This window comes from Rhea pennata, chromosome 3 (genome assembly GCF_028389875.1).
Source record: "Rhea pennata isolate bPtePen1 chromosome 3, bPtePen1.pri, whole genome shotgun sequence".
NCBI classification, from domain to species: Eukaryota; Metazoa; Chordata; class Aves; order Rheiformes; family Rheidae; genus Rhea; species Rhea pennata.
The window spans coordinates 24905935-24931990 of NC_084665.1; the positions used below are offsets into that span (position 1 = coordinate 24905935).

A 26056-nucleotide genomic window follows, 5' to 3' on the forward strand; every position below is an offset into this window, starting at 1 on the left:
TTTCCCCCCGGAGAAAGTGACAAGGAAACCCTCAAGAGACTGCCAGTTCTGTGTACTACATCAAGCATATTTTTATGCATGCTCTCAGTCACAATCAGCAAAACCCATCATCTGATAGCACGTTTTCAGAAAGCACAAGCAATGCTTCTCTGGCAATTTATTAGCAATAAGAGGCAATAAAATACGCTATTTTAAATAGCTTCCTCCTTAATTTGGACAAAACATTTCAATCTCAGTCAGCAGCATACAGAGTAAGGGTGCTATATTCATCCCATTCATAAAACAAGACTATGGAGGCTGCCCTGTAAATCCAGAATCCAGCCAAGACAGCAGCAGTTCTGCAGAGCAATGCATGGCTGTGTCTAAAAGACATCTTCCACTAAGCAACCACATATTCCTCTCTTATGCATCCTTCCCCCAAAACAAAAATAATCACAACATATAGCACATGCTTGACCATGTTTACGCAAGAATGCACAACAATATTTTGGACCAAGTACCGTACAACATTTTGGAGTATTATATAAAGCCATACATAATGTGGAGGACTTGTCAAATGTTTGGCAGCAGCCAGACGCTCTCTCTTAACCTGCTTCCTTGCAGGTTTCATTCTGGACATCACAACAAAGCTCATTCAACAAGAAACCCACATACGTAATATTATGTCTGCTACTGGCCTGAGGGCACCTGCACCTCATCTTTGCAACCCGTCACATTTTCATAAGCCATAGTCTTGGCAGGATGAGTCATTCTTCCGGTGACGGGGTGAAGCAGCTGTCTTTGTAGGTGATGGTGAAGCTGCACCAGGTAATTCAGGCCCACCTTCTGCAAGGATTGGTGAGGCAGAGGCCAGGAGAGGCACCTTCTTCCTTCCTAGGAACCCAGCTCCTTCAAACCCCATTTTCTTTTTGCTCTCTGCTTTGGCTTCATTCTCCTCATCTGGGCCTCTTCTTTTGAGATCCAGAGAACTCTCTGGCAGCCGGTGAACCTCTGAGCTGCAACATCCACCTGCATCTGTCATGCCAGTGCCTCGCAATTCAAGTGCTGTTGTCAGGACTGCCTTTTTGTCAGCAGCACTGCCCTCTGCTATTGCCTTCCTTGCCTCTGTCTGGCTTGAGTTGCCATTTGCAGCAGCTGCTTTTTCTACCGGACTTTTGCTGGGTAAGTTAAAACCCTGGAAGTCCCGGTAACTGTGAAAGCTCTCCGTCCGCCTTGCTCTTGCCAACAGGGGGCTTTCTCTGTATGGTCGCACAGAACCATACGTCGCTGTTTCATGGATTGTTTCATGATGCTGCAATTGGAGGCTTCAGAAGAAATGAAGAGAACAAATGTGAGGTAGAGAACAGCAGCCAGTTATTTTTCATACCCTGCTCCTGCCACTCCCCATAAAACAGCTATATACTTATCTCAACTCCCACATAAGAGCTTCCAAATCACTTATTTCATGCTTGCTTAAGATATTTTAATCTGCATATGTATAAACCAACAGAAACCCAGGAGTATATGCACATGTAGTTCAAGACACTTAGGTCATGGAATAAGGGGCTCAGCTGTACTCTTCAGATCACCAAATCAGTCTTCATTATCTGAACAGTAAACTCTTTGGTATCTGCAGTCAGTGCTTTCCCTCTATGACCTACCTGGAATTAGATTCCCGCAGTCGGTTTGGCTGAACTACTGAAGTGGCAGGACTGATGTTGGGTGTGGCACAGCGAGATGTACTCAGGTCACACTGGTCGAGCAATTTCAGCAACTCTTCCTCTGTTGGACCTCCAACATCTGAAAGAGACAGCTCTTAGTGCCTGAGTCCATTTACAGTGTTCACGCACAGGTGAGGGCAGAAAGAGAACCATACCACAACTTACCCTTGTCTTCACTCTTATTAACCATGTCCATAGCTGTGGTCAAGTCCCACATCTGGATGCTGCCATTTGTATGGCCAGTGAAGAGGTAGCGGCGTGGCCTGGAGCCCATTCTGCTGGATCCTTCACATTCCCTCACAGTAAATGACGATATGGTAGTGCAATCAACTGCCTGGATCTCACATATCCTATAGGAAGAGAAACCCCAGGTCACCAAATACTTGTACCTGGCACATCTTGGCCAGTAAGGTCAGTACTACTTTGGAGGTACCTTTTCCCAGTTGAAGACAGCCTTACAAAAAGTTTATTGGTGATGGGAACAACTTTTTGAATAAACACCTGTTGATCATCACGCTCACCAAAGGGTCCTAGAGAGAAAAGAAAGATCACCATTTCAGTTCCCTCATCCTCTTCCCGATACACTCCAGAGGACCCAAATTCATATTAGTGTGACCACTGCAATTTTAAAGCATCACACACAGGGAATTAAAGAAGAAAACTAGTTAGAAAAAGCTATCCAATTGTTAGACGCCTCTACAGGTAGAAATCTTAAGAGTGTTTTTGGTTTGTTTGTTTTAAAGGAACTGATTCTTGAGTTTCCTGTGAATTCCTGTTTCACACAAATTATTGTGTCAGTACAAAGCCCTACAATAGGCCTTTATAACAAGAATAAGTGATTTCTTACTTTGCAGCTTCCAGAAGCCTAATATCCAAATCAGATTTCTTGTGCTATTACTGACCTCACTGTGTGTTCACTGAGCATCCTATCCATCAAAGGATCTTTTGCAAGACTCCAACAGATGACAAACTACTTGTAAGATACATAAGATACGCTTTTGATAAATATGGGTACACAGGTACCCACTATAGACACATTCTTTTTTCATGGGCTTCTGTAGTTTGAGGGCCTCAGCAAACTTTGTCACAACTTCAAATTCATTTAAGAATTAATTTAACCCCTGCTGACCAGTTAACTGGAATTTGCAATAAACCGAAATCTTGCCATGGTCATCTGCTTCAATGCAGTTTCCTGTGTATTCTCTATTAAAAAGAAAGTAAAAAGCTACTACAATTTGCTCAGGGAAGATGTATAACTTCTGTGACAAAAAGTTTTTCCTCCTCTCTTTCTCATCACCTTCAAAATGAGCCCTTTAAATAAACCCCACTTAAGTGTAGTCACTTTATAAAGGTCAAACAGTAAATATTTCCAGATAAGTCTTACAGATCCCTAACATTTCTTCCAGGGGAGAGCAATATGTAAGTAACAAGCAAGTCAGGTGGAGCTCTGGGTTAAAAGCCACTGTTGAACCTTTATGAGATCAGTAAACCTACAACCCCAGCACAGAGCACTTGAGAGATGTCCTACCAATGTCATTTCCAGAAGAGTAACTGCCATGACTCTCTGCTTCCTCCAGGGACAAGATTTTGAATGATGCAAGAGGTGTTGAGCCTGGCTGAGTTGAAATCATGCCCCGGAACCGAGTTACAGTCCATGTCCGTACATGGTTGTTATCAGCACAAACTAAAAAGGAAGAAGAAAAAATGTGTAAATACCATTTACAAAGGATGACAAGACTTTCAAGATAAGCTTCGCTACGATTTCTATAGAATAACTTTTCAAGATTGAGTGACCAAGCAGAATTTGATCAATGTCATATCATCTGCAACTCTAGACAATTATCTAGCAGTCTATGAATTGTTGTTGACGTCCTTTTTTTTCTACTAGTCACTTCTGCCTGTTCCCTCAGAGATTCAAGAAACAACACAGGGCAGGTAGGACACGACATATTCTATAGACATTAAGGTCCTAGAGAGTCAGCACCTGTAGCTTACAGCACAATTCAATCCTCTGTGTGCAGAAGCTAGGACAAGACACGTCTCAAGAGTGGTCTGGAAGCACAAACCTCATCACGTAAGTTTGCCTTACTACTTCATTTATCGGTTATTCAGCTTTCTACATGGAAGTGTGCCCTTTCCGTTGGTACTAAGAGCATAGCAACAAATTAGTTCCAAGTTGCAGGAGAACAGATGGCCTCTGGGCTGTTTGTTTGTAGCTTACTGTGTTTTCTGTTCCTTTAACAGAAAAAAAAATGGCATGGCAAGGCAGCAGAAAGTAGATCTCTCTCCTTATGCCCTGTCTTCTGGACTCTGGCCCATACAGATTTTTCCAGATGGAGGAGAGATTGCATGGGAGCAACAGACACAGTCCAAAGCATGGAATAGGGCAACACAGCAAAGACTGGGAGACTGTGGTGAAAAGCAGAGGCACAGAAAGCCTTTGGAAGCCATGAGAAGGCTTCATTTCTAGTGGATACATTTTGTTGCAACCCAGAAAGCTCCAGAAAGCAGTTAAAGCACAACAAGTCCTAAAAGACCTGACCAAAACAATGAGGTTTGAGCGGGATGCATTAAAAAAAACTTTTCCCCCCACTAATGGCAACCTTGGAATGAGACACAAGAAGTTAGTTGTTCTATTATCTGTTTAAATAAAACCTAGGTCTTTTAAATGCTAAAAGCTTTAAGAACTGTTCACTTTAAGAATGAGGGTTCAAGCAAATCTCACACAGAACTCTGGCCAACCCATTTCTATCATATGTGGGAATAAAGCAAGTTACGAGGTAACACATACAAGTATTTTAAGGGGCAGGAGGAGGGGAAAACCACCAATACAAACTTTCATGCGGAAGAAAAGTTACCTGACACAAGATGTTTCTCTGAGAGCATGATCTTCGTAACAGGGCTTCGATGAACCGTGAATGTCTGAAAGAGCTGAGGTCCAGATCCTACTGTTTCAGGGTGCTGTACAATCACCCTCACTGCTCCAGAGCTGGTGCCATATGCAATCTCAATCCAATTGCCACTTACACCTACAGTGGGCAAGAAACACATATGTTCCCCTCAGACATGAGAACCTGTCTTACTGGGGGCAAGAGAGTACTTCCAAGCTTCTACAACGAGAGGTACTTATTTTAAACATTATTCACTGTCCCCCCCCATGAACAGAGAACAAGTCGTACCCTGAAAAAAAGTTTGTTTAGTTTCATACTATGCTCTTCAACTTTACCTTAACATCAGCCTTCCCTTCCATCCTTTCCCCCTTCCTGGAGGTTAAAGGAAGGCATAGAGAAAGTCATTTAAAGATGCTGGTCTACATTCCAAGAGGATATTTTGGCACTCTTCACAGTGACATGGTCAATATGTGCCACATACTGTTTACCTCTGCCTTAGTGGGAAGCAAACGGGAAAGCAACGCAAGAACAGGGATGACTATAGTTAGAAAGGTCACTATGATATCAATAAAGATGTGGGAATAAATAGTTCCTCCAAAACCTTTGGGAGAGGTTTTTCAATTTCAGAGATAGCAGTACAATGGTCACAAAAAAGTGCATAGACAGAACACAACAGCTGAACATCATTCAGTAGCTCTTGCTGTGTATCTAAATGGTTTTTACTGTATTGATTATAGGAAAGCTAGATGTCAAGGCAAGGTTCTCTTTTCCTCCTGCCCAATAACTCACAGTATTTCAGTGCATACAAGTCATAATTTAAGTGCATATCTTATGTAAAAGTGCTAAGACCAACAAACGTACATTATGTACAAGCACTGATGTACAAGCCATTATGTTATTACATTATATGTTAATGTATAATGCATTATGTACAAGCATACATGAACATGTATCTAAAGCATATGCACCTATTTATACGTATGTACAAATGTACAGATTTGAAGGGGATACAGCTACTCCCAAGGTTCATCATTCATCTGAGGACAATTAAATACAGAAAATTGCATTGCTTACATGCAGTGCTATTGTGGCTGCTTTAACCCTGCTATGTTTCAATAGAAAAAGAACAATCAGAAAGAGAAATGAAAGCATCTGTAACAGATCCTCACTGAGCTTCAAGAAACATCAACAAAAATACAATACTGACTTGTTTTAGGTGTGAGGTAGACACTGAGTGCTGTTATAGCATCATTGGAGGGATCATGGTACAATTCTGTCACTAGAAGATCATTGTCTTTCATTCGTAACGGGAACTTCTGCATGTCTGTGGGGAAGAGACAATTGTTCTTTTCACTGAATAGACAGTGTTGTTCTGATGTGGCTTAGAACAGCCAGACTAAAGAGTCTGTTTAGGAACAAAGCTTCCCAGTACCACTTCCTTTTTATTCTGCCCTGCCCCCATTTCTTACCTATATAATAGATAGAGCCATTGTTACATCCCAGCAGCAGAAAAGACCCAGCAGTATCATAGCTTGTGATAGGGACAACATCCTGAACCTAGTGCAAACAGAAGAAAAAAAATCCAAGAGTCGGGTTGCTCCTTCCTCAGTTTTCAGACATTTTGGGTACATTCTGTTAAAGACCACCTGAGTTTGGTACTGGCTTGAAGTTACTGTGAAGGCACACACACCTACAAACAATGGCATTCTTAAAGTACTGCTGATAGAGGCTTATCTGTGTTCCTCTAATAAATCAAATCTTTAAGTTATGGAGTTCATCAGAAGTGTGCACTCTGGACAACACAACTGACTATTGGTCTGGATGATTCTTCTCCACGAGGAGGCATAAAACTTACTAAATGGTTGCAACTAAGCTTCAGGAGAGGAAGACTACCTTTTTCAATATCTAACTGATAATTCAGTGGCGTGAAGAAAGATCCTTGCTAATTATTGAAAAGAATCGCTATTCTCAATCTTAATGCCTTTATATAGCTCTTTTTCAGCTAACGCTGTTCAAACGTGCTATTCTTCCCATAGTCAGATCAACACTACACCTAATTAAATGAGGCATCAAACAATCTGATTCAACTCTGTTTCAAAAGATTTTTTTCAGACTACTTTGAAGAAGCAAGACAAGAGCAAAAGGACAAGAAACTAAAATATCAGCACCTAAATGTCTCTGAATCAGGGTGCAGAGTGCCTGTGGATGAAAGCTGTGAAAGGAAGCTCTCCTACCTGCAGAATGTTTATAAAACTAAGGAAGGCAGAAGCAGCCCATCCACAGATATATCATTTTACGCATCCCTTGCAGATGTCACTATAACTGCAAGGAGAGTGCTAAGTAAGAGGATCCAAACGACTTCCATCAAGAACACCAGCCCTGTGTCCTGCAGAAGGTTCTACAATGCTGCCAACAGCAGAGATCGAACGACCAAGTCAGAGAGATCTGACAAAACGGAAGGAAGTCCTTTCTTCTGGAACAGAAATAGGGATACCAGAGGTGAAATCAGAAATTGCACCTGCTGAGATGTAAACAATTCCTCTTCTACTAAGAAACAGAGCAACACTATAGAAGCCATTGGTAGAATACAGCCCGGGAGAATCCTCACTTAGCAATTGGAGTTTTTCTGTCCTATGCTATTGCTTCTATATTCTGTTACTTCATGTTCTTCAACACTAAGCATTCTGCTTCCTTTAAGCTCTCCTATACTAAATATTTCATTGTCGCCATATCTAACACCCACAACCTCCTCTCCTTGTTGCATGCCACTGAAATATTGCCAGAGGAGTAAGCACTAGGGAAACCACCTTGGCTAGTCTGCTCAGATCTGCAAGACTTTGAAAGGAGATGCCAAAACCAATTAGAGACAGAGGTCAGATTAATATCCTCAGGATGAACTGTATCAAATGCAAAAATCATAGCTTAAGGAAGGATAGCTGGCACAAAAATAAATCTTCTTAAAGCAGAGCTCAGAAAAAGCAATTCTGAAAAAAAGACAAAAAGGCATCAGGAAAGAAAACTTGAAACAAAACCAAAATCTTGGTCTGAATGGGGCATTGGCATACTCTGTTCTTCAAAATCTCTCTAACTGCAATGAGTATGTTTACATTCAAAGCTCAAAGCCATGAGCAACTCGTGGAAAGCACTTATGCAAATATCAGGCATTCCCATGGGGCATTTGAAGATCAGAGGTACAACCCTGCCACTTCAGTACTTACAGGGTTCTTCTCCAAAAAGAATTTGAGGGAGATGAGAAAACCCTCATCTTCCAATAGGTTCTCCTCACTAATACAAAAAGTCTGTTGCAAAGAAGGCTCCCTGAAACTTTTCTTTAGAAAGGAACTATTCCCTTTCCCTGAAAAAACATATTTTGTGACATCTTGTGGTGTATACCCACTTAAAAATATTTTCTGCTCTTCAGTAAGAAATGCTTTCATCATCACAGGAGTCAAACTGAGAAATATTACTGGAAACTGGAAAGCCTTCTGTGCCTCTACCTGGATAAAGAACACAGATGAATGGGACCACAGTTTTTATTTCTTATAACTTGCTCCTTTATTAAATATCAAATTCCAACTTGTCACGTACCATTAAATTGTTTCTTAATAGAATATTTTACAAAGCTTCAATAGGTCTTAAAAAATGTTTTGTTTAATTCGAGACCAACTTCACATGTCCGTGTTTGCTGCAGAAGCAGCACTATCCCATGCTTATCATCTGTGTTATACATTAACAGTACTGTCACTTAAGGGTTGAATCAAAGCTTAGTCAGGAAACATTGCTGCAGACACGGGAGAGCGCTCCAGGTCAGTTCTGCCTCTTGAGATTTGCAAGAAAATTTTTGGATTTTTATTGTGTCCAGTCTTTGTGCCACAAAGATGTACATCTGGCTGTGTTACAAGCTTTGTTAGTCACATGAATGCTTAACTCTTTTCTCAGGCTCATACAGACTCCAAGGATCTATTTAATATGCATTTTGACAGCAGGAATAAAGCCAGTACAGCCAAACACATCCAGATGCAAGACACCAATCTTTCAAGATCATGTATATTTCTACTGAAGGAGAGACTCCCACTGTAAAACACTTTTTGAGATCCCAGATATAAGACTCACTTTTTAATGTTTTTCCCTCCAGAAGGTGAAGAATATAGTCCCCACAATTATTCTGCTATGCTTCTAGTGATTTTTTTTTTCCACAAATTTAATACAGCACAAGGAAGTTTAAATATACTCACAGATGACATTTATTACTCCAAAGTGCACCATGTCCTTTTATTTAAAAGCCTAAAAAGCATGTGTGGCAGTACCACCAAACAATTCAGTAACATTTTACCCAGAGGCGCAGTACCCTGCTATCCAGGTGGGAGCCTCCATAACACAGGTCAGGACTGAAAACAAAGTATTTCACACATTCTTTTATTCTCTTTTTACTAGAGTAATACGTCAGCTTATTAGGACTGATGCAGAAAGAAATTGCCTGAATTGAACACACCTGCCAGTGCTGAGTCACAGCATTCCACACTCCCACTTTCCCTGTATGGCTAGTAGCCACCAACTGGTTGCCAATGAAGAAGAGGGCATCTACAGGGACTCCAAGACTGAATACTCCTACAAAAAATGAAGAGTCTGTGAAGCTCATCTAAAATAAAGAGAAAAGAACAGTAACAATGGAATCTCTCCACTATTATCATTTGTCACATTTGTTATTCTAGTAGGTAATGAATAGCCAGAAGTGGGTTCCCACTAGGTGATATACCATGCAAGAGGAAAACTGGATTCCATTAAATTGAATCACAGCATGATGTCATCTCTGCTGATGCAATCCATCCATTGCAGAAGAGAAAGGAGGCAAGGGAAAGAAGAGCTTATGCAAAATATGCCTTCCTTATTTTTCGATAACCACTTGTAATCCAAAGTCTCAAATGGCTTTATACATCTTAAGGCATAAAAAATAACCAATTGAAGCAAGTAGGTTTTATTTTTTTTTTAATCTATGACTATGAAGTGTTATTAAAGAAGCAGTAATTCCACAGTTTTGCTAGATACAGCTTTGTGTCACATTAATTTTCAACTGCCCCTCTAAAGTATTAGAACTTTCTTTTTTTCAAGTAAATTCAATAGGTGTAGTTTTAAAACAATTTTAGAAATTAATAAGGCTGCAAGGTCTCAGCCCTATTCTGGAGAAAAGATCAAATAATCCTGATGCTATATTAGTTGAATATATTCCAATTTCCTTTTTTAGCAAAAATATTTGAACATCTGCATCTGAGCTGAAAAAAATCAGCAGCCTTCAAAAGTCTATTTTTTTTTTCCTTTCCTTCTCTTTCTTGTCATCTACAGATCTTTAAGTTGGGTTATAGTTCATGAGTAGAGAGAACAGGCTATTAAAATTAAATCTATATAGTTTTACCAATCATCACATACTATTCAATATCTCAAATATAAGACTTACCAGCAAATGCTGGCCTTCTAAATAGAGCAGTGGGATGCCAAGAACATTTCATTTGATAAAAAACAAAATACTGAAAAATATGATAGGCACTGGTGATTATAGATCTTAACATCTGAGCTTTTTCACAACTCAAAGGCTCCTAACTACTAAGATAACAATGTTAACCACTCTATCCTATCTTTCACCAAAATCTTCATTATTTGATCAAGAGAACTGCAAGTAAGGCTGAGATTCTATTATTTAACTATGGAGGGGTGTGAAGATAGAGAGGGGAAAAGCAATCATTAGCTTACATCTTTCACTGTAATCTTGCCCAAATGAATTCTTCACATTTATAACCATTTCATCATGAAGTTCAGTGCTGGTAGGTTTACTAGCTTGTAAAGTATTACGACTTTGACAAATATATAAACAAAGCAAAAATAAGTCCAGCTTACTGAACAGTTAGACACTTAAAACAGTAGGGTGCTACCAACTCAACACAATTTGGAAGAGGCACCCCAGAGCAAGGATAGCTTCTGCTCATTATACAAACTGTAATTGGAATAGGTATGTTTATGGAAGCTCATATATTGCCTTTCCAAGGAATACACCCTCTCTTTGGAGTTTCCCAGTCTTATCATAGGTCTAATATGATTATTTTTATTCAGCTGTAAACCTGGATAGCGTACTTTATTTTGTACCATGTTACTTAAAAATTATCTCAAACTAAAGAGGTTTGAGATCATTTCCAAGTTTGGCAGTCACATAGTCTTGTAAACAGCCTCTGCAAGTGACTCAGCCTGTAATTCCAAACTAAGTTGTAATGGCTGGTAAGTACATGCCCATCCTCTTTAGCAGTAAAAGTCATTACTATGGGGGATACATTACATTAACTGGTGCAGCAGCACCAGTCTATAAATAAAGAGTACCCTATAGCTTGAAAACTTCCTAATGTTATTTTGGACAAATTCAAAAAAACAAAATGCCATTCCCAACCAAGAGGCAGCCCTCTGTTACACCCCATGAGTGAATCTCAGGAAGCTCAGTGTATACTTATGTTTTAATTAAGATGCTAAGCTGTTTTCCAGGGCACAAAATAATCATCTGATGCAGATAAGATTCAGTAGTACAGGGCACACAAAAAAGGCAATAATAAAAAAAAAATTCACAGAAACAACAAGAATTGATTACTCCAGAGAAGGATGAGGTTCAAGGAAATCGAGAAAGACAGCTCGAATGGTCTGGAGGAATTTGAAGTGTCAGTCCTGCTTAGGTTCAACAATCTTGAGACCCATCCACAGAGGAGACAGTGCTATATGTAATGACAGGCTCCTGTCTTAAGGGCCCCTCTCAGTAAAATACGGCTTACAGCAGCAATCCAGCAGCAGTGTCTTATGTAAGTAATACTGAAAGGGAAGAGAGCACTCTGGGAACACTCCGTAACAAGGATACCAGCCCTCACAATTTTCTGAGTATGGTGTTGCTAGGCTCCAAAGACTGTTTGGAACAAGTAGTTTCTTTCACAAGATGATAGCGATGTACTCTCTAACCCAAAGCAGGACTGCAAGCCGGTGCTACAGCAAGCATGTGCTGCAACAAGAAAACAGGCAACTATATTTAAGTTACTGTTGAACACATACATATTCTAATCTGTTAAACCAAGCAGCATGACCTATTTAACCCAGAACAGGAACAGTACATTCTGGTTAGTGTTAGTCAGACTAAAGATTCAATCCTTTAGGCATATTTTTTCCACAGAGACTGAATGACATTTACTTTGTTTCACAAAGCCACTCCAGTGCAGTACAGCCTGTTTAGTAAAACTGCTTAAGTTTGTTGCCACATCTAGTCATAGTATGAGTTGTCAGAACCTTATGATGTTGCCATGTCTTAGAGTTTTGATTTAAAGCAGAAGTCCACTTTGTTTTGCATATCTTTATACTTCATTTCCAAAAATCTGGTATTTTACTTTATGTATCTCATTGCAAATCCTCAGACAACCCAAGCAGCAAAGTCAAGCCGGAAAACGGTGCTCCTACAGAAGGAGCAGGATAGCATAGTGCTTAAAGCAATACTTAAATTAGTACAGCTGTTGTGCTAACTCTTCCCAGTCTAGTGTAAGATTTGGTCAAGGGGAGCTTAAGAGAAGAAAAGGATCCTTAGGTAGAATACGTACTCCATGCTAACAGAAATTTCACATTCAACTTAGTCACACATTTCATAGCTTTTTAAATAACATGGTGCATCCTTTTCTAATTTGCTGATTAAGTTTACATACAATATTTCTATGAATCATGAATAAGAATCCAGTACTCAGTTGTACGACCTCTTGCAAAACCTTTGTATTTCCCCTTCTTTATAACTGACTTAGTGCTTCCATTCACTTCAATATAAAGAGAAGCAAATCAGTAACAAAATTAGAAAATGACGGAGCATCTTTAAAGCAAACTCCTCCTTTAAAGTAAAGGCAAATGTATCAAAACTTAAATTTGGTCATTTTGACTTTAATTAATGACCACATTAATTCTTACCACTTCAAGTATGTAGATATATCTGAATACCAATTAACTCAGCAGTCAGTTTCAGAGAAGTGTCTGCATAGGAAAATTGCCATCATGCTTTGTACTAAGCTTATTTAACATCTTATCACAGTATCTGCTGCCAGTGAAAACGCTGTTGCTAGCATAATTGCAGTGCTCAAACATCAGGGCTCAAGCTAGAGAAAGGTTCCCAGTACCATCCCCCCTTCACTGCCTCCCAAACTCGCTCTGTATTTGAATAGCAGTGAGTCAGATAAAACCATCAGATCAGTACCGAGGAACATTTACTTCTGAAAATCTCTTCTTGCTGTTTTAAAGCCTCTCTTATTATGTGTACTTCAGTGCCAAGGAGTACAAGCTCTAATTCCTTAATACTTTGGGCAGTAGAGTGTGCTTTTTCCCTACCTAGACACCCAAGTTATAAAAAGAACAAAATATCTTCTTCCAGATTCCATTTACGAATTACATTTGAGAGAAAACGGTAAAATATGGCTTTAATAAGACAAAGGCAAGGAATGAGAACTACTCGGTATCCATAGCTTGACATGTCAGAAGCTTAGTTCTTCTATGCCTAGGTTTGAATGTAAATCCAGTGAAAAGCTTTAAATCTAATCTGCGTCTTCATATAAAAACCTCAAACTAAACTAAGTAGTAACTGTTAGTCGGTCTCTGCCCAGCAAAGGGACCACTTTACTACCCCTCTTCTTGATTTTAAGAAAGCATTCTTCTAGTAAGACACAGAAGAAAGGTAACATGCTCCAACACGTTGCTGTACTGCGTTTTGTTTTGTCACTTTGGTAAAGTGCTTACTGAACGTTATTGATTCCTCAAAATAAGTTAATGGTGGTCTTTCTGATAAAGAAACCAAATCAAACAAAACAAAACCAAGCAATTACACTTACCAATTTCACTGCCACTGCCACCATCTTGAATGCTCCACAAGATTATGCTGCTCTCCGAGGCAACTGCAACCATCTTATCCTTGTCTCCGTGAGGCCCTCCAACCACCTTAGCATTGAGAGCCACTCGCTCAATTGTCCAGTCCAGATAGGGACTCGTGAACACTTGCTGCCACCCAGAAGACTCTTTGATTCTGAAAGGGTGAAGGCAGGGAAGGAACAAGGAGCAGAGATTAGACATCCAGAAACAGACTATTAAATTCCAGTCTGACCCAATGTAGATGTTCCAGTCTTACAGGCTAAGCTACAAAACATCAAGTTTGAAATTCTAGTTAAATATGCATATACATATATATAAAATATATAAAACATGGTAAGCAGAAGACATAATACTTTTTTCCATTTTTTTCCATTCTTTTTATTTCAGCACTGGATCTTAGCTGAAGCATCACAGACTGCTGTGTTCTAGCCATGCAGCATACAAAAGTGACTTAAGTGCAGGACTGCAATATCCATAAAACTTTGAATGCAACCAGGACATTCTGATAAGCTTCATGACTAGATTTTTAAAACTTCAACAACAATACTTCAAGTGAAAAAAACCCACTATTTTTAAGTTGCAGTGTACTTTGTCATAGCTTTTTAATAAAACAACAATCTTAAGTATTTAAATAGCATCTGCTACAAGCAACCTAAAAGATCACAAAACTAAATATATAAATATACTTCATTTCTTTCTGCATGGAATTCACCGTCTACTCCATTAAAAACTACCACTTTGAAAAGTGATTCTGGCTAAAATTCAGCTGTTGCTTTTACAGTAAAACAATTTTCATGAGAATCTTAAAAAAAAAAAAATCACATCATTTGACTGCGGCCTACAGAAACAAGCTACATTTAAATTCGTGGGTATAGGGAAGTAGATTTAAGTATCTGCTCTCTCCTCAAGCATTACTCAAAAAGGTTTTGGCAAGTTCACCTGCTAAGCAATAAGAAACAAATAGGTAGTAAGATATAGCACAGAACAAAAAAATGTCAGTTACCAAAAGCCGTTTAGGAACAGAGAGAAAAAAAAATTCCACCACGATATTCCTAGAGTTCCTTCAAGTTCCAGAAGGAAAACTAGTCAGTCAAGACATGACTGCTACCTCCAGTCATTATGAAGAAAAGCAACATTTCAAATTGGCATATTGACCTGTGCTTTCTTACAGCAGCCATTGAATTTTGACACAGCCTTCATCAAAAGCATCACTAATGACTTAGTGAGATTTACTACTGTTGAACTTAAGTAGATTACCAAGCAGGAAAGAGGTGGAAGTTTTCATTTACATGAGCTAGCGTCCAAAGAAAACAGTCAGATATAAAATCCTAAGGAGGGGAAAATTACCACAAAGGCAATAGCAAATCACTGTTCCTCTCAGGTCAAGCCATATCAAGTATAACTGAGAACAAAACTTTACATAAGGTAAGTGAAACCACATTTAGCACATATTACAGCAAAATGAATTGCAGTGATGAATAAAAGAAAAGTTGCATGCAATTTAAGTGAGTTTGTATTCAGTATGGTGCAAAAGGCAAACTATAGCTTCAACTCGGCAACAACCAAAAAAAAAAAAAAAGCCTTCGTATTTCTTTCATCCCTTCAGTTTCTGATCACTCTGCAACAGCAATGTTAGGGGTTTTTTGGTAGCAGTTCTTCTTAAACCATTATCTTCTATTGAAAAGAGGATCATCATTAAAAATCAACACTACTAAATGTGAACTAAAGAAAATAGCTCCTGTAATATAAAGCCTGTACTTATCTTCACATGATCTTAAGAACTACCCAATTTGTAAACAAGACATTTAAAGACACTCTTCACTTCGCTGCCATCTACATGAGGCAGCAAATGCTTAATAGTTCTGCTAAGCCAAAAGCCCTAGAGTTTAGGACCAGGTTGTCAGGCATACAGCAGAAACCAATGAACTGTTTGAAGTTCTTTCATACTCATATGTGCCATACTTCATAGACTGTATTCAAATCCATTTAGTACAAAGAACTTTTTAAATGAATCTTGCAGAAATAACTCTCAAGTCTGCTTTAAAAGAAATACTATTTGCCAGTTAAAGTAACAGCCATTCTCTCCTCCACAAAGGTCTGACTCCAGAGTCCAAATCTAAATTGTTACATAAAAGATTTGGGGGTAAAAGAAAACTAGTAACGCTTCAGGAAAGACCATTATTCACCAATTCATTTTGCAGGAAAGCCCATTATTCATCAATTCATTTTGCAGCAACATGAAGAATTAACATGAAAGTAGTAAAATTTAAGCTTGTATCAAACAGTTTTACATGCGCAAGAGTGGCAATTCATATTTATAGCATACTGAATGCACGTGATCTACTGTCAAGTCATAGTAAACCAATTTGCTATGACAAGTCTCATTAAGAAGTTTATCCCAGTTTTATTTGATTTCTGAAACAAGACAAACGACCATATTCATACCTGTAGCAAACAGCAAAATGGGCATATGCAGCTACTATCCAATTGTGGTGGCCAGCTACTATCAGAACTTTCCGTGGATCCACAGGGAATCCTAAAAACAGCAATAAAACTAAAGTCAGTCAAGTGATGGGTATTAGAGAGAAGATGAGCACAGACATTCAGAACAGGACAGAGCTCTTCACTGGGATATTCAGCAAAAACTTTGAATCTGCTGAAAAAGTTCCTTGAGAAACTTTTCATTATCTAATTGGCAACACTCCTCATAATTCTTACAACTATTATGGTTCCTGACATAGAAAGACGACTTTAATCTTAGTCACTAAAATCAAAAGTGCTCCTAAGGAGAAAGAGGCAAGCACATGCTTTTTTTTAAGAGCCAAATTGACTTAAGGGTGGGGTGAGGGGGAAAGAGGCTTGTTATCAAGAAACAATGTCCTCTTTCATGAGAGTCCTTTCCAAACAGTTTGTGCAATCCTGTATTATTTTGTCCTAGACTGTTAAATTAATATTTGCAATGCTTCAGAATACCTGTAACTTCTGCATTTAACATCTTGTAGGAGGATGCCCGTTTCCCATCTATAGCTGAATTAAGTTTGACAGAACTGCTGAATGGAGCTCAACTCAGTGTTTGTGACAGCTCCCCAAGTTAGCCTTGATCATCTAAAGAATTGAGTCTTGAAGATTGCACCTCCAGTCCCCCTTTCTCCATAAGGGAGACTGGAGCAACTTGGAAGAAGCAGCAGCAACTTATATCCAAGGCTAGTTTTGTATTACCTGCATCTTTTAACGTACTCAGGATTTCCCTAACATAGTTTCAACTTATAGGAGTATTCATAGAAACACGACACTAAGAGCATCATTTTGTCAAAGTCAAAAGGTAAGAAATGACCAAATTCAAGCCTATACTGTTTACAGTTTTTATGTATTTTATATGGAAGCACTCTGTATAGTCAAACAACTGAAGGCTAGCATTGCCCTGAAGAATCTCGACTCCTGCAAGGAAAGATGTACCATTAGAAAGGACAAGGTGCAAGAGCAGGAAGGAGGTTCGTGGTACTGCACTAAGACCCAAGAGACTCTGGCTTAGTTATTTTTTCTCTTGGCTTCCAGCACAGTGTAGGGCATTTGCCTAATGGCCATATTCAGGCTGCATGAGTAACCTTCTTCCGCCTTTCCTTCAATCTAATGTCCTGATTGTGCAGCATTGAGTCCTAAATACTGCATATGAAAGAGCATTTAACTTAAATAACATTTTAAGATCAAGCTAACATAGAGCAGACTGAAACCAGAAATAGCTGCTCAGTTTTTATTCCCCAATGGCAATATGTTTGGACTTTAAAATCTACATTGCTCACCTAGTCTGACTGTACTTTCCCCAGTGCCAGTGAGGGTAGGTTGGACACCACCACCACGACTCTCATTCTCAGTGCCGTTTTGACCAGTTCTAACATCAGCCGGTAGCCCAGTAGTATTATTTATTTTGCGATTGGGAATGCCTATAAAAGAGAGATGTTTTTTCCCACTCCATGAACTTTAGCAATTTAACAGATACCTGCTCATTTTCAAAGTATAGAATTAACATTTGTGCATTTTGATCCAAAGTCTAGTTCAGCTGCTACAAAAACTAAGCCACATCTAATCATTGAAATAGAAAATGTTCTTGCTCCCCACCTTGACATACATAGTTTGAAGAACTACCTTAGAAAAAACTCATCAACCATTGGCTAATTCTCACCTAGTCTTCAAGTTAAGACACAGTGTTCATCTCTAAACAGGAGTAAATACCTAACATATACTCATTGTTAAGGAACAGTCTCTTGCACTGATATGCCATCTACTAACATGACATAGGGCATCTCAAGTAACACTACCTTTAGAAAGGAAAACGCACTCCATGTTGATAACATTCAACCAAAATGTACTCAAGAATCTGCAGTCTGGTCTAATATCAGTAACAGTTTGTTTGGTATTAATATACTACTTCCATCTAGCACTTTAAACATGCCATTTCATACAGCATACAGGCATAAGTCTTGTTCTTAAATCAGAACCACATCCAATTCTTTGGACATGTTTGCAGGATAGCTTAAGCTTTCAGTAGGAGAGTCTTCTCTGGACAGTTTGACAGCTTGAATAAATACTCTGGCCAGTCACCCCCACAGAATAAAGCATTAAGTGATTGGAAGCAGTATCAGAGTCAGAACAGAAAAATACCTGGAGGAGGCAGGTAGCCATGAAAGAGGACACTGCCACAAGATGAGCGTTCCAGTTCTTCACATAGAAGCAACCTTCTTACTGAGGGGAAAAAGGAGATATGGCTATAGCTTTACTTCCCCAGGAGACACTGTGTTATTTCAAACAACCTTATGTATCAGTAAATCTGAAAGTCTTCAGGATCACAGCTGTCCAGAATTTGCGAGTCATTTTAGCTGTATCAAATAGAAGATGATCTCATATAAAAATAATTTACCTACCTAAAGGAGTGATTCCATAGAATTCAGCTTCATGCCTGAGAACATTAATACTCACTCCCCTAGAGAAGAAAACCAAAAAAAAAAAAAAAGATATAGTTAGATAATACCTTGAATATAACTTTTTAAATATAATTAAGACAATGTGAATTTCAAGCTAACAGTTTAGAATCACTGCTAGACATCACGAATAATTTGATCTTTATGAGACTTCGAATAATCTTAATATTAGTTATCTTTGATTAAAATAAGGATACAAAAACAGTAAAGAAATGCATTGCCAACAGTAGTTTAAATTATAAGAATCCAGTAACAAAATATAATGCTAGTGTTTCTGCCTCCATCATGTCATATGCAATCCTTAAGACATAGGCTTAGATCTATGAGGCAGGTCAGTCATATCAGGCATCCAAGTAACTGAGCAGAAATGAATAATTTCCATTTGAAAAAGTTCTCTAATGCATCTGATCAAATTAATCTTAATTTAAAATAATTAGAGCTCTTACCTTAAGTCTAACTCTTTTGTGCGAAGAAAATTTAAAATGGGTGCAAATGCTGCTGGATCTCTATCAATAAATATCTGTAAAGGAAAAAAAAGCTGTACGTTTAGCATTATTATAGAACAACTATCAACTATACAGTTCTGTAATAAGCATGAGAGAAGAAGTTGAGGCAGTCAGATAAACAAAACCCAAAGTATCAAGACAATTGCTTTGCTCTTATTCTTCTACCATCTAGTATTACAGCATTCTGATGTACAAGCACTGCTGCAAATAGGTAACTCTTGTTTTTAAAAAAATGTATTTTGTAAGTACTGACGACTCCATGGAGTCAGTGGGCACTGCCACTGATCTTTCTGTAACATGCTCAGAATGAAGTAAGTGTTATATAAGACCTCAAGATAGATCTAGACTTAATTTTTTCATCCAGACAATTATCATTCCAACTACCACCATGCTTTTAGGAAAGTATGTGTGCCTTACTATCATTCAACAACAATGTTGTTACTGTAGCTTCCCTTTTAGGAATATCATGCACACAGACTGAAATGGATATATATACACACACATATATACACATAAATACATATATTTGCCAACAAAATCCGAACAGCTACACTTACACATCAAAAGTGCTTGACTACATACAGAATAGCTATCAAAGGAAAACTACTCCTCTCTGCGATATAAGAACTGCCATTTTTGCTTTTTAAAAGCAGCATAGTTGCTGTCTCTGAACATTGCAGAATGAGCACAAAAATATGCACATTATCCCAGTTTCACTTATCTTAGAGTGAACATGAGAACCAAAAATTCCAGAGATGTCATCAACTTTCATGAAAGCATAGAGTCCAGACTGTGGCAACAGGACACACAAGTAGTGATGCCTGCAAGAGACCCTTATTCTGGGGTAATCAGAAGTTAACACTTCTTCAGCAAGAAAAAAGAAAACACTCCTTTTTGATATTTTAAGTACATACATAGAGGTATAAACAAATCAAGTACTCCCAAATAATAATTTTACCATACAATAGCAGGAACACTTTGGCAGCCAGCCTCTAAAATTATAAGAAAGAGGACAGCATATTTTGTACTGAATCTTCACTCTTTGCAACAGAAGAAATGGAAAATACATAGTAACATTTTCAAATGGTTTTAGTATTTCTTATTTTCCTCCTATTGAAATGATAAGGGCCAAAATAGGCAAAAAGAATTGGGTCAAGTCTACATGAATATTACTCTTCATGGACTTTGAAGCAGGGATGGTGCTGTCAAGAATTTTAAATGTAGACTTCTGCAACACCACTGTTAGTGGTTATGTAATACAACATTGACAGCGAAAACACCGGCAAAAGCCAAAACAAGTTTTAAAAAGCTAGAAGTACATGTATTTTTCATTCATTTGGCCATTTGTCTACCATGCTTTTAGCTGTTATATACTGACTCAGGCAGTAGATCTCTACTAATAGGAACTAGCACCCACAATTACTGTTTTTTAGGAGAGAACCTAACTAGAAATAAACATTCATTTAATGATTTATCAGTATGTTTATTACTCACAGCACCAGTTTCATCCTTCAGTGTTGAAATTCTTCCACTCAGCAAACTAAAACAATGGAAATCTTAGTTAGATGTCATGTAGAGAAGTATTAAATCACAGAAATACCAATACAAGATAGCAACACTTTCAGTCAGTCAGTTTGATCTATTTGTGTACTGTATGTCTCATTTTGGTAAAACAGTGTAGCTAAGTAGAGAAGAAAACTGCCTAGGTGAGGCAAAATGCTGGTGGTAGGGGAGATTTTTCCTGAGTAGAAGAGCTGTGCACATTCACCAAAGGAAAGTGCAAGACCTGCAACATAAGGATCTTCAGATTCCTGAAGAAAACAGACACAGAACCTGGCCTGACAGGATGGAAAAGTCTTCCCAGGTATCTAAAGAGGGCTGTATAGTTTGTTAAAAATCTAATAAACCAGTAAAAGCTGGTGAAGTAAAAAGGATGCTTTCTGCAAGGACTTACTGGGCAAGAATGGGATGGGTTCCCATGCTATTTTATTTCAGATCTTCTCCCCACTAGATCAAAGTGCTCCAAATCAGTGCAACACAAAATACCAAAACCTAATTTTACAGATGAGAAGCAAACACACTAAGGAAAAGGTCAACAGTTTTACTTTAAGACTCCATCTGACTCTAGATCACAATAACATGATTTTTCAATGGTGTGTTTTAGGATAATTACTAAATGACTTTCAGAATGACCTGCTTGGGTAGTCCACTTAGCGCAGGGAAATAGCAAGGGACTTCTTCCTTGTGCTTTTTCTTCCATATCTTACAGAAGATACATATCTTACAGAAGGTGACCTCTCCCTGGCATTCTATCTACCTGCATATTTCAGTATAACAGCCGCAGATGATGCTGCTATCCATGTCAGCTGCCAGGCTTTACTGGTAAAGAGATCTGGAGTACAAAAATTAAATGTAAGGAAGCATAGCTAGCAGCCAGGTTTTAGCTTTTCTTTTATTTGTTTGGGATTAACTGTGATGATAGGGGTACAGCATGAAATTACTAGGTTACAAACAGTAAACACCACTACCTACAGAGGCAATGACAGTAGTGATATAAAAGTTACCAGAAAGAGAGGCAATAATCCAAAAGCTTCTGTACCATGCTCTGAAACCCTCAAAATGAGTCAACTCAAGGTACAGCAATAATTCAGAAAAAGCCAACGGCAATATTACTACATAACATTGCATTAAGATCAAAAGTGGCAACATAATAATAAAGCATCAGTGTTGTCTTACTTTAGTACATATTTGGAGTCTTATTTCCACAGTATGCCATCTAAAAAATGTCAGCTCTTCAGGTGAAGGCGAAGTTGCCATAGCATTATTAAAGACAGAAGATGCCTTTTGTATGACAGTTATTTCAAATGAATTTACTCCATTAGTTGAGATAGGGAAAAAGAATTCACTGCTTAAGGAACAGATTAAGAATTGAGAATAACATTTATTTGTCTTTGTTTAATGTAAAGAAATATTACAAATACCTGGAAAAAAAGGAATCTGGAATCCACATCAGTGTTTGTCTTGAAGTGCTGAACCTAGAGGACCAAAGTTACAAGTTAAGAATCAGCTATAAAATTGGGAAGAAAATATGCCCTCCAAACCTGCTATCAAACGGTTTTGGAAAGTTTCAGACAGTTCAAATGCCTGTACAAAATCTAAGAGATAGCAGCTCCTTCGCACAGATTATTTTTAACCATGAAGCCTGAGTATCCACAGACCCCAAGAGCATCATTCATTATGTTTGTAATGCACTGTCCCAATGCCCTGTCCTCCATGGTTCTCCTATTTTTCAAGATAAACTTACATTTTATTATCTCTCTTTTTTTCAGCATTTATCAGCCATGCACTACATCTGACATTAACTACATACTATTCTAAGATACTCAAAAGTGCTACACAGTGCACTGCAAAAGACTACAACAAGCCGTGAGTTAATATTTTACAATTCTAACTATCTACAATTTTGCTCTTCGGACCCTCTGAGGGCCCCAAAGAATATTTACTTTGGGGCGATATGACTAGTAAGAATATTTACACTGAATTATATGAAAGTATGAGATATTACAAATTATAGTATCATTTGTAACGCCAGTGTTCTACATAGTAAATAATTATGAACTCACTTATACTCATTCTGTTTATGACTTAACATGAAGGAAGACTATTGTATTAGCAGCTTTGAAAATGAATTCATGCTCAGCACAGGATTTCTGAATGTACATACTCTCTTAACAGTATCATGACTACAAAATTTTGTTTCCCATTAATGAAGAAGTTACAATAAGGAAATGCAAAGGTAAAATTCTACGAAGATCTTCCCACATAGTACAGGAATACCTTGAAATATTGGTTTTATAATTAAAATACTTTATTATCATTTATCTAGTTTTCAGTGCCTGTATTTCCTGCTTTTGAGGCAGAAACCTCCCCCCCCACAAAGTATTACTTCATACCACCATAAGAAACAAAAGTTGTATGGAACTACCACGCTACATAAAACATTGATTGTGTAGCAGCTCTCTGCAAGCATAACAATGCCAAATCTGTTCCCAACAGAAAATCTACAGTATCAGCGTTCTGAGCAAAAACACGCACAGTTTTTTCTACCAAAAACGAATGAAAACAGTTTGCCATTTAAATGGAAATTCTCTTCTAATTTCTCACTTGTGGTTTTGCTAGGACATAACTTTTAGATCAGTAATACGGCTAATTTCCCTTCTGTATTTTAAGAGTAATTTGATTTACTTAACATGTTACAATTTATGCATAAATAGAAAGTAAGAAACAAATATTAGTTACTTAAGATTATCAAAGATAGTTACAGTGTCTGGATTAATGAGGACCACCAGTTGGCCTTTAAAAATTCTTCAGGAACTGAAGAGTTTTATTGTGTGATTGCTTATTTTTCAATATTTTTACGCTTTCAGATTTTTTTTATTTTTACAAAAAATTCAAAGTATGTATTGTTTCCCCAGGAAGGTTTGTACAGGAAGAAAGATATGGACAAAGCACTACAACCATAGCTAACTGACACTATCTATAAAACTGAATGACAAATATTAAATTTATTCTGAAGCAACAAATGTCTGATATAACCACAAATGCTTTGGGGATCTTTGAATAAGTGTTTGATGTTCGAGGTCATGATGTTCCTAACTTCTCAGTATAAGGAATTTCTGACCTGGAGGAATATTTGCATTTAGACAGTCAACGATTCAGAAGTTTTTGAAGTTTTGCTGTTTTTCTGATCAGTTGGGTTCCACCCTAGCATTTCCAGGTCACTTAAAGAACTTAATATCAAAACATTCAGGACTAGAAGATATTCCAGAAGAACTAGCCACACAATTAGGAAGACTGGGGGGGGGGGGGAGGCGCGGGGGTAGAAAAAGTAAAAGATCAACCTCCTTTTCCTTGCAAATTTATTGCTTTGTAAAGTCAATGGTTTCAGATAGGACTAAATCACAGATAAAAGACAATCCTTGCACTACGATACTAGCTTAGTGAGCAATACCTCATACTAATATATACTTTAAAACTTTTGAAATATTTAGCATTAATCTGCATAAATAATAAGATACAGTATTCCTTTCTAGGACTCAGCAGGAAGCATGGATACCAATATTACACATGCAAACGTATGTGCAGCACCATACAGCTGAGCATGTAGTGGTCAGATTAGAAAAGTCACTCTAGGGAAATCAGCCAAACTGAGCGCAATGACCTCAAATACGTGGAAGCATGTGGCAGCCTACATAGTTACTCCAAAGACAATACAGACAATTGGAGAGTGACACACTTAAGCACTGGTTATAAAACAACCAGTTTCATACTCTATCACCCTTGTAGAAAGTTAACTAGAGGGAAGTAGAGTCAAAAGAATTCACTGTCAAGTCTGATACAGTAATTTCTCTGAACTCCAACTCACAAGAGGCTTCTGCTCCCAGCCCAGGAAGGCAAGGAAGTTGAGTGCTGTTGCTCCAGCTCATTCTGGAGCAATTGCCCAGAGCAGCGATGCTCTGGCACTCACCCAGAGCAACTGGAACCTCACTTCAGAGCCACAGAAAGTCTAGTCAGCCAGGGTCCCCTGTACCAGACCCTCACAAGTACAATTGATATCACAGACTGATACAAGGGCTAATTTTGCCACTTCTCATCCAGATATCAAAAAAAAAAAAAAAAGAGTTTCATGTTTCTAATATAGGTGCAAAGAACTAAGGAAAAGGAAACGTGTATACCCCATGCTGGCCCATTTGCCATCCAGATCATCCACTGCTATCTCAGCTGCTAGCTTGGAATCATTTTCCTTTGGAAGCTGAATATACTAGGTCAGATGCATCTTTCCAAGAAGATGGGCACTACAAGGGAAATTTAGCTTGCGGAGGACCAACACTTGTTGTTGCAGCCTGCTCCCCTCTTAAATGGGAAATGTCGATGCACATATTTCCTACTCCTTACATCGAAATATGATAATGTTGACTAGAATCTAAACTAACATGAGATTAAACTACGCAACTAAAAATTAAATACATACATTTGTTAGTTTGCCTTATTCTTCACACTTTTTTATGTAGGCAAGCCCCCTGAGGGCATGCATTTCTTCCCTTATTCATGCCCTGTGCATAACTCTCTACTCTCTGTAAGAGGCATTTAACAAATAAGAACAATTTAAAACATGGTCTAAGATTAAACCATATTTGTGACTCCACACTTGACAAAAATCTAGAAAGGTGAGCTATAATTTAGAGACAGAGTTGGCTGAAGTACTTTATTCAATGTGACATGAAACCGGGTCCAAGTCAATGTCAAAGTTATTCTGAAAGCATCACTATAGGCCAGTCTGCCTATTTGAGGTACAAGCAGCTTTTCTGGCTGAAGCAGGTTTCCAAAGTCTTGTTATAACAAAGGTAATATAGGACAACTTTTACAACAGCCTCCTTTAAGAAAGGCTGCAGCACACAAGTTGGTTATAAAAAAGCCCATCTTCTGTGCAACGCAATAAATTTCTTAAAATAGATAGGACAATTCTTACTACGCATATAGAAGGTTTCAGGCTGCGCACTCGGGAGGGCACATTAGCCTCTGTTTTTACTAACTACTGTCACACGAATGATTTTGTCCCTAAGCGTTTTGATGGGAATACTCGCGCTATTTATCGTGGTGATTGTCACTAAAGCTGTCCACAGTTCTCTATCACAACCTGCCAAAAAAATATATTTCTCCTCTTCCACGCCGCAACGTGAAGCTTCTTTGAGGACGCTCTCCGGCCTCCCCCTCGCCCGACGCCGGCGGCGCCAGCCCGGGCACGGCGCTCCCCGAGCAAGGCCGCGCACGGAGCCCCGGCGGGCCGCTGCCCGCGGCGGCCAGGACCAGCCGGGACCGAGCAGCCCCCGCGCCGGCCTAGCGCCGGGCGACGCCTCCCTCGGGCCGCGGCAGCCTCCCCGCGGGCCTGCGCCCGCCACCCCGCTCACCTGGTGCCGCCCACGTTGAGCTGGATGATCTCGCCGCTCCCGGCGCCGGCCAAGCCGCCGCCGCCGTTCCCCGCCATCTTCCCCGCCGCGCGCTCCCGCCGC

The 26056-nt window shown here is 38.8% G+C and overlaps 1 protein-coding gene across 3 annotated transcripts; it reads right to left on the minus strand.

Moving 5' to 3' along the window:
- Positions 1 to 142: 142 nt before the first annotated feature.
- On the minus strand, positions 143 to 26056 carry KCTD3 (potassium channel tetramerization domain containing 3). Of its 3 annotated transcripts, XM_062571815.1 has the most exons (18): positions 25955 to 26056; positions 21968 to 22021; positions 20481 to 20526; positions 18927 to 19000; positions 18424 to 18482; positions 18164 to 18244; positions 17305 to 17445; positions 15950 to 16040; positions 13468 to 13658; positions 9084 to 9199; positions 6061 to 6148; positions 5799 to 5915; positions 4559 to 4729; positions 3229 to 3384; positions 2134 to 2230; positions 1866 to 2050; positions 1641 to 1779; positions 143 to 1304 (listed from the first exon to the last, which is right to left on the minus strand). In XM_062571815.1, exons 1-18 carry the CDS (start codon positions 26029 to 26031, stop codon positions 719 to 721), a joined length of 2469 nt encoding a protein of 822 aa, XP_062427799.1. In that variant the 5' UTR covers positions 26032 to 26056; the 3' UTR covers positions 143 to 718. The 3 variants fall into 3 exon arrangements, with proteins under 3 accessions (XP_062427799.1, XP_062427801.1, XP_062427802.1); XM_062571817.1 differs by lacking the exon at positions 17305 to 17445; XM_062571818.1 differs by lacking the exon at positions 25955 to 26056 and having other exon boundaries at positions 20486 to 20526; positions 21968 to 22023.